General features: G+C 60.1%; 1 protein-coding gene across 11 annotated transcripts in view; it reads left to right on the forward strand.

Moving 5' to 3' along the window:
* The window catches only part of CACNA1G (calcium voltage-gated channel subunit alpha1 G), a 63,403-nt gene that overhangs the window by 17,577 nt on the left and 33,321 nt on the right, over positions 1 to 12,505 (forward strand). For all 11 annotated transcript variants that reach the window (XM_079797821.1, XM_079797819.1, XM_079797825.1 and 8 more), the window contains exon 9: positions 180 to 556. In XM_079797821.1, coding sequence (XP_079653947.1) covers positions 180 to 556 — 377 coding nt within the window. The remainder of the gene's footprint in view (positions 1 to 179; positions 557 to 12,505) is intronic.

A 12,505-nucleotide genomic window follows, 5' to 3' on the forward strand; every position in this document is an offset into this window, starting at 1 on the left:
ATTCTGTTGCTCAGAACTGCTCACATTGTAGGGCATTCAGCATCCCTGGTCCACTGAGTGCCCAGCACCCCATCATTGTAACAACCCCATGCTCCCCACTCATTTCATCCACCCTCTGAGGGAAGGGCCACCCCAGCTAAGAAACCCCGGAGCCTCTAACCTCTGCCCTCCTGTCTCAGGCACCTGCCAAAGCTCTTGCAAGATCTCCAGCCCTTGCTTGAAGGCAGACCGAGGAGCCTGTGGCCCCGACAGCTGCCCCTACTGTGCCCGGGCTGGGGCAGGGGAGGTGGAGCCCGCCGGCCACGAGATGCCTGACTCAGACAGCGAGGCGGTTTATGAGTTCACACAGGACGCCCCGCACGGCGAACTCCGGGACCCCCCGAGTCGGCGGCGACGAAGCCTGGGGCTGGACGTGGAGCCCAGCTCCGTGCTGGCCTTCTGGAGGCTGATCTGTGACACCTTCCGGAAGATTGTGGACAGCAAGTACTTTGGTCGGGGCATCATGATTGCCATCCTGGTCAACACGCTCAGCATGGGCATCGAGTACCACGAGCAGGTAGGGCCAGGGCCCGAGGGTCCCTGGGGCTGGGGACCCTCTGCCTCCCTCCCCTCCCACCTGCTGTGTTCAGCCGCCTCTCCGCGCTGCTAGCCTGCGTGGCAGGAAGGACGGGGGAGACGCAGCAGCGCGTGGGGACGCGTTGGAGGGTGAAAACCAGTGAATGTCACGCAGTGTCTGAGTCTGGGAGTTGCCGGGGCAGGGGCAGGGTCTGAGCCGGGTGTGTGCTTCCTGGGACGGCTTCCCAGGGGAGTCAGGCTTTGAAGGATGTGAGTGTGTGACGAGCACCAGCTGTGGGCAAGGCCTCTTTGGAGCGACAAGTCCCTGGAAGAGATTTGGGTCTTTGGAGAAGATATGGGGGGAGGGGAGGGGTTGGGGGATCCCCCTAGCGTTCACCTGACTCATAATTAGGATCACGATGGACTAGAAGCAGGTAGGGGTGTAGGTAGGGGTGAGGGGTGGAGGGCTGGTGGCTGCGCCTGGATGGAGCCAAGGCCACCCGGGCCTGGCCTCTGTTCTGGGAGCCTTGCTGTGAGCGGGGTGCTGTGTGGATGAGAGGACCTTAACGTGGTGAGGGGACTTGAAACCGTCGCGTTTGAGGAATCATTCTAAGAACCGGGATGTGGAAGTCGGGAGAAAAGGAGGCTCAGCAGGGGCAGGCGAGCTGTCTCAGATGTCTGAAGGGCCATGGTGTGGAAGAGGGAGCAGGCTTGTTTTGTGGGCGACGGCTGCAAGCAGAGGAATCTGGGCTGAGGGGAGGAGGCTGCCCTCGCGCTCAGAGCTGTGCAAGGACAGAAAGAGTGGCCTGGGGGACCCCCGGACCCCCACCTCTCACCCTTCCTGGGGGTGGGAGTAGGCACCAGGGGGCCTCACAACCAGGTCTGGCTGCCTCCCCTACAAGGTTCCTTCCAGAAAGCCGTCCTTCCCCCCAGGTGGCCTTCCAGGTCACCCCCTGGCTGGTTCTTCTAAAAGGAGGAGGCAGCCAGCAGGTGCTGCCGTCCACAGGCCCGGCTGCGCTCTTCTCTCCTGGGTGTTTCTTGCCTTCCTGGGGCTCAGGGCGGGAACTGGGTCACCAGGACCTGGCTGTCCCTGGTGTGGCACCAAGGCCATGCGCTTGCCCAGCCCCCCTAGTTGTGGGTAGGGGCATGTAGGGGCCAGAGGTGTGGACAGGGCATACGTGGGAAGGGGTAGGGCAGCTCTGAGCCGGGGTCTGGGTCTGGCTTGCCAGCGTCCACAGAGGAGGGAGGAAGGAGGGGTCTCGGGTATGGCTGGGGAGCGTAGGTCCAAGCTGGGGCTGGGAAAACATGAGGTGTTCATTTTTCAGGAGACTGGAAGCCACCTCCCTCACCCCGCTGACCTCTGAGTGTTGTGAGCACTCAGCTCTTACCCCAGTCACCCTGTCCAGCCAGGTGTGCCCAACCCCCAACCTCCCCCCCATCACCATCACACACCTGGGCATCCCTTCTGCTTGCCTCAGCGCCCCCCACCCCAGCCGGCTCTGCTGGAGCTCTTCCCTGCGGAGGAGAGAGGCAGAGGGGGCAGGAAGGACGCCGGCTGCGGTGCCAGCAGGAGGGGAGTGTGGCACCCACCGTGGTGGGCGTGTAGCGTCTGGGCGCACGGGGCATGCGGTGTGGGCACTTGCCCGCTCCGCCAGCCTCCCGAGGAGAGCTGCGCTGCTATTCCAGGCTGGTGGGGGCAGCACCTTCTGCTGCTGGGCCCCAGGTGGTGGCAGCTCCTGACCTCCCTTTATCCCAGCTCCCGGAGCTTGAACCTCAACCTCCTCTCCCTCCACCCCCAGGGGTCACCTCCTCCGTGCCTTCCTTAGGGGCAATGTGCCCAGCAGTCTCTGCCCAGCCGGATGCTGCTGGTGGAGGCTTTGCACTAGGAAGAAGCTGAGTCACAGAGACGGAGGGCAGATGAAGGCGCAGCAAGAGGGCTTTCGGTTATACGTCAAGAAGGACACCCACTTGGGGAGAAAGGAGCAGCGATCGGTCAGGGGTGTCTCAGCATCGCCTTGCCCAAGTTCCTGAGGAAAGCAGGGGATGGCCCCCCAAGCCCTCGCTGGCAGGGAGTCCCCACTCGGTGGTGGCACGGTGTCTGCTCCAGGGAGGAGTTTGTTCCGGTACCTGGCTGCTGAGAGCCCCATAGGGGTGAGTGGGAGTCCCCAGCAGGCTGGCCAGATGACTGACTGCCGGGCAGGCCTAGGGACCGGGGGTGGCGAGAAGTCCCAGACGCAGCCATGGCCCTGTGCTTGCAGGCACTGCGGCGTGAACATCCCGCCATCTGGGCCCCGGAGCCTGAGCAGGCTGGTGGGGGGTAGGTGGGCAGGGAGGGAAGTGAGGAGACGTGGGGGCCGAGAGACAGAGACACAGGGGGTGGGGGACGGAGACACGCAGAGAGACAGAGATCTAGATGGAAACACAGCGGAAGAGACACTGAGAGAGAAAGGGGGAGACTGAGGTGGAGAGACGGGGCACAGAGGACAAGAGGAAGCCCGGGGAGAGAGGCGAATACAAGATAGGAAGACAGAGACCAGAGGGACAGAGTTGTAAGGGGGGATAGAGACTCAGGGGGGAGGAGACAGGAGCAGATGGAGTCACAGAGACATGTGACAGAGACAGAGAGATATGGAGAGGGAGCCAAAGACAGAGACCAAGACCCAGAAACAGATGACAGACCAGGGCAGACAGGGCAGGGATGGGAGACGGGCTCGGATGGAGCCTTGCAGAGGAAGGAGAGAGGCTGAGCGCGACAGCAGGGAGAGCGGCAGCAGATGCTGACACAGGCTCCTGGTTCCCCTGCAGAGCGCGTAATGAGGTGATCGTGTCCATCAGTCCTGGTATTGATCAGGCTGGGGGGCGCTGCAGAGGGTGTTGCTGTGCTTCCCTGGGGGAGGAGCCAGCCCTCTCCCCTGCCAGGTGCCGCTGCCCTCCCAGGCCTGTCCTCTCCACTGGCACCTACTTGCCCATCGTCCAGCGTTCCTGCTGGGGATGGCGAGGCCTCTTCTGCCTCTCTCTCTCCCAACATCTTGACTGAGGAAGAACCCAGGTTGTCTTACCCCACCCTACCCAAGGGAGGCCCCATGCTGTCCACACTGCCCTCCTTCCCCAACCCCTTAACCCACCAGCTGGTGGAGGACTGACAGGACTGGTCTGTCCAAAGGGGACTGGTGAGGATGATAAGGACCGGACACTGAGGAGATGGGGAGTGAGCATCTGGGTGCCCCATCCACTAGGGGGCAGTACGTGGAGCAAGGAACTTACTGTGAATTTCCCATGCGTCCGTCCATTGCACACACATTTTTTTGTGTGTCAAAGTTGGGCCTAAGCAGTGGCCTACTGATAAATGTTTAACAGTCAGCCCTTACAAAGAGAAAGAAAAAGAAGTTCTGATTTGTAGTGTTGTAGCATGTGCCAATTACCATGGTGTAAATGCTCCCACCGAGGCCAATTTGAAGCTGCCATCATGAAGTCACTGAGTGCGGAGCTGGGAAGAGCTGTGCACAACTGGTTCTCCTGAGCTGGTGGGAGGTGGCTCCAGCACACCCCTGGGCCTGCGGCACTTCATCCTTCCTCGCAAAGAGGTCACCAACGAGTAAATAGTCACATTTGCTTGATTAGTACGAGCTCGGTGAGGGAGGCACAGAGGCACAACCCGTGACCCAGACTGGGAAAAGAATTCCGGGAGGGCTCCATGTAGGACATGACCTTGGAGCTGAGTTTGAAGAAAGACTGGGATGTAGTGGTGAAGGGGGAGGGGTGGGCACAGTGTGGGCAAGGGCCAGAGATACCAGGCACCAAAATGGAGTGGTTTATGAGGAGTTCAAGGCACTGGGTAGGGGCTGAGATGGGCAAATGATAAGAGATGGGTTTGGGAAAAATTGAAGGCCAGGTCCTGAGAGGCAGAGATGGAGTTTGGATTTTATTCTGAAGGTGATAGGTTTCCAACAAAGGTTTGAGGCAGGTCAATAATATGAGCAGGTTTGTGTTCATGGAAGCCTTGTGGGGAAGGGAGGGAGCGGGGACAGGAGGCAGGGAGGCTGACAAGAGGGCTGCTGCCATGGTCCGGGCGGTTCATACATCTCTGTCCCTGGAGATGGGAGGAGAGGGCTAGGAGAGCTGGCGGGTGGCTGCACCTGCAGGACTCAACACCGGTCGGATATTTGGGAGAGGAGGCAGCATGGACAGCATCCGGATTCCTGCTTGGGGTGGTGCACTGGGGCTTGAGCAGATTTGGGCTGGAGGACGATGCATAGGAGGTGCCCATAGGACACCCCGGTATCTATCCAGCAGGTGGCTGGAGCTCAGAAGAGAGGTTGTCTCCCAGGACCTGTCTCTGCCTGGGTCTGCACTGGGGCAAGGCCGCTCCAGGAGGCGGGCGCGGAGGGAGGTGCCAGGCCGAGGTCTCGGGGACACAGGAGCTTCCTCATCATTCCCTTCTGGGCTGTGGGTTGCTCTGGGCCGGGGCTCGCCTCATATTCCAGAAAAGAGGCAACAGTGTGTGGGAATCGGGGAAGGGCGTGCGGCCCAGTGGTCTCCTGGGCAACAGAGGGGAGCGAGGGAGGGTCCAGAGATGGTGGCCTTTGAGGCCAGGGGAGGACAGGGCAGGAGATGACTCTGCTCGTGGCTCCGACTGTCATGGGCCCGTCCTGTCACTCTAGATACATGTCCAGAGAGGGTTTCTATTTATAAGTGAGTGAGATCGGCTGTTCAAGGTGAAGGGAGCGGGGGTGGCGGGGAGTCCAGATGTGGACTTTTGAGAAGATTCACAGACACTTTTCGGATTCTGCTGAAAGCCGGGGACCCTCTCCCCAGAAGTCACATACATGCCTAGGCACCCCAGCTGGGGCCTCAGAGAACAAGGGTTTTTGTGGACACCTTCCATTCCAAGCCTGCTCCTTGGAGCTCCCAGGCAGAGGAGCCCTGGCTGAGGAGCTGGGGCTGGGGTGCAAGCAGGACTTTGCTGCCCAGGCCCCAGACTTTCAAAGGCTCTCCCTACGTGGGAGGGAGAAGGGTGCTGTAAGGAAATGGCCAACTAAAGCGGCGCCCACGTGCTTTTCAGCGTCCTCTGGCTCTGGGCTCCCCCGGTTCAGCCAATGCGGGGGCACTTCCTGCGCACAGCACACCGGGATAGAATAATAGAACGGCAGGGGCGGGGCAGAGCCAGAAGCACCCCCGAGACTTAAGTTCTGGCGGAAAAGTCATTCTGCTTCACGGGCGATGAGGCCAAACGCTGTAAGGAGGCTTCTGGGGACAGAGAGAGATGCTTATACCCAGGTGGGGGGGTTTGGAAGGGCTTCATGAAGGAGGTGGCTTTTGAACTCTAAGGGGGATAGGAGCTGAGAGGTCCAGGGGGGAGGCGGAGGGTGAGTTCTGGCAGCCTGGCCGGGAAGTGCGCAGGGTGGCCTCGGGCACTCTGAAGGACAGACGTATTGCCTCCCACCCCCACCCCGAGGTGTCTGAGCAGCAGTGATGCGAGCCCAGCAGAGTTGAAGGAAGCCTGAGATTCCAGGAGGTGTGGGCTGGGCTGGGGGAGCGGCCGGAGGCTATTTCTGTCGTTCAGATCAGAGACCATGAGGGCCCCACGTCTGGTGGTGGAAAGGAGAGCGAGGGGTCGGGGAACAGCCATCCCACGGGCAGGGTCTGCAGCTGGCCCCTGCTGCTGGAGGGAGGGAGGGCAGGCCTGAATCCTAGATAACTCCCAGGTTCCAAGACACAATCCTGGACAGTGAGGGAGCCGGGAATGCAGGGAAGGACAGGTTTGGGAGAGGAGGTGAGAGGGTTTGTTTTGGACGTGCTGCCTTTGAGCTGGCCGAGGGCCACCCCGGGAAGGCTCTCAGACAGGCTGGCTCTCGGGGTGAGGAGCCAAGCTCTTGGGGGGAGATTGTTTAGTGTCCTCTACACCCAGTGACAGCTGGAGAGGTGGGAGTCGGGGAGATGGGGGGGAGGGGGAAGGAGGAGACAAGGGGAGGGAGTGGGCTTAGACTCCACTCAAGAATGTTGGCCTGAGAGGAGACAGGCAGCCCTGGAGGGCAGGAGGTGGCCAGCAGCACGGGGTCAGGGAAGTCCGGGCAGGCTGGGCAGCAGGCAGGAGGGGTGGCCACTGGCTCAGACGCTGCTCAGGCAGGGCCTCCGCTAAGAGGAGGGCTGGGAGAGGGGCCTTGGAGAGCGCTGGCGAGGTAGGCCCCGTGGTCTAGGCGTGGATGGGCCCGGATTCACAGGAAGGCTCTGCTTTTAGGCAGGGGAAAGGCGATTGGAGGCATCAGGAACCAGGGATAAACGATGGACTGGAATGGGACCCAGGGGAGCCTGAGGGATGGGAGTGAGGTGGAAATGCAGGTGGAGGAGCAGCTGGCGCCCTGCCAGGAGGGGCAGAGAGAGGAGGAGGCTGTGGACCAGCGCTGTGTGGGGGAGGGAAGGAAGAGGAGCCAGGTCGGGAGTGGGGATGGGGGCTGAGGGGAGGGAGAGGTTTGGGGCAGCTTCTTGGAGGAGAGGGATGGACAGTCAGCGATAGAAGGCGGCGAATAAAGGTGCGCAGCAGCCTTGGGGCCCCCAGCAGGGCATCGCCGTCCAGTCAGCAGAGGTTGGTGACTCTAGCAACGCTCAGCAATTAGACAGCCGCAGCGGAGAGGCGGCGGGAGTGGGGCCTTGCCCGGGCTGGGCTGGGCAGGACCGCACCCCTCTAAGGCCTGCAGCATGAGGGCAGCTTTAAACGGTCCGCTGGGCTCTGGGCTGCGAGGTTGTGCTGGCAGGTGAGGGGCGGGGGCCACAGCGCCAGCGTTTTAAGTCGAAGGGGCTTTGGGTTGGCTGTCTCCCAGATGAGTGAGCCCTGGAGGTGCCTGAGCCCCCTTCGCGTGTGTATTGACTTGGGGTGGCTTCAAGGAGCTCGTGGGCGACGTGGGGAAGGGCTAACGCCTCCCCACCCCCTCGGAGGAGGCACAGGGGCACAGTGACATTCCAGCTGGCACGGTTCCCAGCTGGAGAGCTTCCAGGGGGATGGCGGACAGCAAGGCCACATCTCCACGCTGAAGCCCGTGGCGTTTCCTGGAAACCTCCCGCCACACAGGTGTCTCCTGACTTCCCACACCTCCTTGAAGGAGGAGGAAGAGGAGGGAGGGGGTCCCACCGACCCAGTGACCCTTACCCCCTCCCTGTGGGCCCCTGGCAACACCTCTCCTGGGTGTGTGGGGGCAGCAGGCCGGGCTGTCAAAAGCAGAGGTGAGGTGAGCTGGAGAGTCAGAACTGGGGAGCAGAGATTTCCGGGTCAGTGGAGCAGGGAGCTGGGGAGCTAGGGGAGGGAGTGGCACTTTGGCAGTGCTGGGGTGACTCACGCAGGCCCCCACTAGGCTCTCGCCTGGCTTGTCCACCCTCTGGAACCTTCTCTGTAGTAGGCATGTCACTCTCTGCCGAGCCTGCTCTCAGGCCTCCTGCCTGGACCTCTGCAGTCTCCCCTAATTGGTCTCTGTCTCTCCAGCTCTCCGCGCCATCCGCACGCTGCCACCACTGCAGCCAGATTAATCTTCTTAATACACCGCTTTGCACATCTCCTCCCTCCCCCACCCCCACCCCCGGCAGCCTCAATGGCAGCATGTGCCCAGAGGCAAGTCCAGCCTGTGGCGTGGAGCGGAGTCATAGGGCCTGGCCCTGCTGACCCTGCAGCCTTGTCCGCCATGGGCCCCTCCCCGCTCCGACCCAGGCAGACCACTTAACTCTTGGTCCCCGGTATGCCCGGCCCTTCTCTCCTCTGCACCTTGGCTCACACTGCTCCCAGCTGGGCATGTCCTCCATGGCCGCTCTCCTGCCGCCTGCTCCTCCCCGCTGGCCCACTGCCCTCGGCGGGGTTGGAGCTCTGGGTGCTCCTGGTGCTTAGTTACAGCCCCGCAGGCACTCTGTCCTGCCACGTGTGAGGCCCACTTCCACGGTCGGTGCCCACGGGGCCACTTGAGCGTGGCTCTCGGCTGGATGTGTTCACCGGCTTGATCTGTGTTCTGCAAGGCAGCCTCGCCATGAGGCGGTGTTACCCTGTTTAACAGAAGAGGCCGCTAGGGATCAGAGAGGTTAAGGGACTTGCCCCAGGTCACACAGGTAGACAGTCCCAGAGTCGGCAGGCCTCCTGTGCTCGGGTCCAATCCCACCTTGCATCACCAGTGTTGTGCACACTGTGGGCACGTTAAGGGTTCCTTGATGGAGCTGCTGTGGGGTGTCAGGGGAGACCTGGTGCTGGGAAGTATGTACGGCTTACCTGGGGCCACAGCTGCTCTCAGGTGACAGGCTGAGGGAGGGAAGGTGTTGGGACATGGGAGATGGGGGACGTACAGTTAGCGTCAGCCCAGAGAAGACCTGGGACCTCTGGGTGGGAGAAGCTCGGGCTGCCTGGCCTCAACTCACCAAAGCGCTTCCTGGGCCTTGACCTCTGTGCATTGGCGGGGAGGATGCAGTCTAGACCTGAGAAAGGACTTCCTGGCCACGGGGAGAGCTGACGGGCTTGCGTGCATCTGCCCCAGGGATAACATCAGGGCATGGGCTCTATGGGGGGCTGGGCAGCGTGGAAAGATGCAGAGAAAAGCATGGCCGGACCTAGCCCTGCACCTAAGCGAGCTCCTTTCAATGACCACACCTTTCGGAGCCGGCCGTGAGGAGGCCGGGAGGAAGTGACCTCTGGGAGGAAGGTAGTAGCCCTGCGGGCCTGGGGAGGGGAGGGTGCTAGCAGAAGTTGGCTACCTCCCCACCGCTCCGCCGCTGCGGCGGCCCAGGATCAGGGCTCTGGTCCCTGGGGCCACTCTGTTGCTAAGATTGTGTCTCTGCGCCCTCGTCCTGCATTTGCAGACGGTTCCCAGCCTCCGATTTAGTAACTTGGACAGACCAGGATGTCTGGGGGAGGAGGGCTTTTTTCCCATGGATCATGGGGGATCCCAGGGTCCTGGGATAGGATAGGCATTGCCCCTACGTGTGCCCAGTGAGTGTGTGGAGGGGAGAGAGGACGGGCTGAGGGAGAGTGCCCGGCCCTCCTCCCCACCTGCTTCTCCAGTCCCTGAGCTGCCTGGAGGGATGAGGTGGAGGCTTTAGGCTTTTCTGCCCCCACCCCCCACCCCGACAAGGATTCATCATGTAGGCCTTGGGGGAGCCCTGCACCATCCTTCTGATGAGGCTCTGAGTTGGTTTGTGAGCGTGTGTGTGTATGTGTGTGTGTGTCTGTGTGTGTCAATGAACACCGGGTACAGACTGTCTCTACCCCAGGGATAATGTTAGGACATGATGAAAACATCCCCCCTCCACACGCCTGGTAGTAGTTGTACTTTTAGGGCTCACTGACTGAGTAAATACATGATAACGAAGACGACAGGGTGTTCAGCTATTTAAAAAAGCTGTGTTCATTTTTATTGTTGAGGTATAACGTATTTGCTCTATGTACATAGTGTACTTCAGTTACGTTTTTCAAATCAACTTGTTCTTTTTTTAAAATATATTTCTATTGATTTCAGAGAGGAAAGGAGAGGGAGAGAGAGGGAGAGAAACATCAATGATGAGAGAGAATCATTGCTCGGCTGCCTCCTGCACGCTCCACTCTGGGACCGAGCCCGCATGTGCCCTGATGGGGAATCAAACCGTGACCTCCTGGTTCATAGGTTGACGTTCAACCACTGAGCCACCCTGCCTGGGCTCAACTTGTTCTTTATTCATACATCTGTGTCCATGTGAAATATAACTTTATGTACATTAGAAGATACATAATATATTCAGTCCATCTGTGTATCTGATTCACAGGCCTGTCACTGTCACCACATTGGGTTTGGGTCCTGCTTGGTATTTATTGGAGTCAGAGTGAGGTGGGTTGGGCACCCTCCCTGGTTCTCCCCGCCCTGTGACTTTGAACCTGTCATTCGCCATCTTCTTGACTTCTTTTGTTCATCTGCAAACCCCTGGTGTGACCGCTGTTAGGACATGATGTGTGGACGGCATGAGGTGAGACACACGAGCCTGGGGACCCGCAAAATATTGCCCCTGCGTGGTCTATGCTCCTCATCTCTATCCATTCCAAGGGCGAACAACTGGGCAGGTGGCAGACTGACAGGGAGGCAGGCTCGCCGATCACAGCTTCCTGGGAGACTGGACTTGGGAGCACAGAGTCGGGGATCCACTCTCTCAGGAGGGCTCTGCGCCCTGGGCTTTATCTGTCCTGACATAAGCCCCTCCCCACCACCTGCTCCGCGCTCACAGGCAGTGACCAAAGGTCCTGTCTCTCTGTGACCCCGTTCACGAGGTCAGGTGGTGGTGCCCTCTCCTGCCCCCACTTGCAGTCTGGGGAGGAAAGACTCGATTCAGATCTACAGGAGCCACGGGCTCCGTGCCACACCGGCCCCTGTGACAGCCACTCACTCTCTGGGCAGCTGGCTCTCGGCCCTGCCTGCTGACCCTGGCTCTGCCCCCCAGGCCTGCCTTTGGAGAGAGCGCATGCCCAGTTGAGAGCTTCTCTCTTCCTGAGCAGCCACGGACCCTCAAACGTGCCGCGCCTGGCAGTAAGAGGCCTTTCCTCCCAATTCTCCGCTCTCCCCCCCCCCCACCCCCGCTTCCTCCCAGGCTGGTCACACGGATTGGGGCCAGTAGGACCCATTTGGTGGCGTCCAGGGCCTGGCTCCATGCTTGGGTGACCTACCTGGACAGCCGGCCAGATGAAGCAGCCAGGTAAACAGGGTGAGGTGTCTGATGGACGAGGGGCTTCATCGGCTTATTTATTTATTATTCTCAAGTGGCTGCCATGGAGCTTGGGCTTTTGAATGGTCAAACACCCCACCCGATGGGCAGTGGGCTCTGCTGAACCAATCACCTCCACCCGGACCTCCAGCTCAGCCACACCCCTCCCTTTCTCTCTCTCTCTCTCTTTAAAAAATACTTTTTTATTGATTTCAGAGAGGAAGGGAGAAGGAGAGAAAGATAGAAACATCAATGATGAGAGAGAATCATTGATCGACTGCCTCCTACACTCCCCCCATGGGGGATCGAGCCCACAACCTGGGCATGTGCCCTGACTGGGAATTGAACCGTGACCTCCTGGTTCATAGATTGATGCTCAACCACGGAGCCACACCGGCCGGGCAAAGGGCTGGTTTCTTGTGCTGGACCTGGGATGCCTTCCCTCCCCTCTGCTTGGAGAGACCCCACTCACCCTTCAGAGTTCATGTCAAATGCTGGCTGCCGACGAAGGCTTTCCCAGCGTGTTCTTCCCGCACCTTCTGCCCCCGAACTCCTGGATTTACTGTCTGGGTCATTTAGTTTGCCACTGAAGCATCTCCGGCCTCTGGCGGTCACTCAGCTGTGTTGTGTGTGTACAACTTGCTTCCGGCTAGCTGCTGAGCTCCCGGGAGGCCGAGGGCATAGCTGGCATGTTTGTGCAGCCCCTTCTGTACCTGGTGCCATTCTAGGCATGCAGTAAGCCCTTAATATTGAAAAGAGGAGGAACGGGGGGTGGTGACTAGTGAGCTGGGAAAGCAGATGAGATGGTTTGTCGTTAGTTCTGGTGACATCTTTGGGATGAGTCCTTGGTCCTCATTCCTGAAGGTCACACAGTGAGTGGACAGAATTAGCCGAGGTGTCCTAGTCTCAGGTAGCAGCTTCAGAAACCTCCTTATCTGTGACAACCCTTCTTGGTATCAGCATGTTTGTGTGCATGTGTGTGTTTGCGTGTGACGTTTGTTGGTGCGTTGTCTGGAAGGAAGCAGGGTAGCCAGTAGTTGTCCAGGAGAAGGCTGCCAAGCCCACAGAGGAACTGTGGAGCACGTGTGCCTGAGCCTGTGGCTGTGTGACTGGTATGCGTGTGAGGCCTTGGCAGTCATCGTGTGGCCCGGGCCAGCATCCTTGCGCCGCTGGCCTGGGCTCGCTGGACTGACCTGGCAGCACAGGACCGATGGCTCTGAGAGCTGCCAGCAGGAGGTGGGCAGAGCCCACAGGGCAG

This window comes from Cnephaeus nilssonii, assembly GCF_951640355.1.
Source record: "Cnephaeus nilssonii genome assembly, chromosome: 19".
Lineage (NCBI taxonomy): Eukaryota > Metazoa > Chordata > Mammalia > Chiroptera > Vespertilionidae > Cnephaeus > Cnephaeus nilssonii.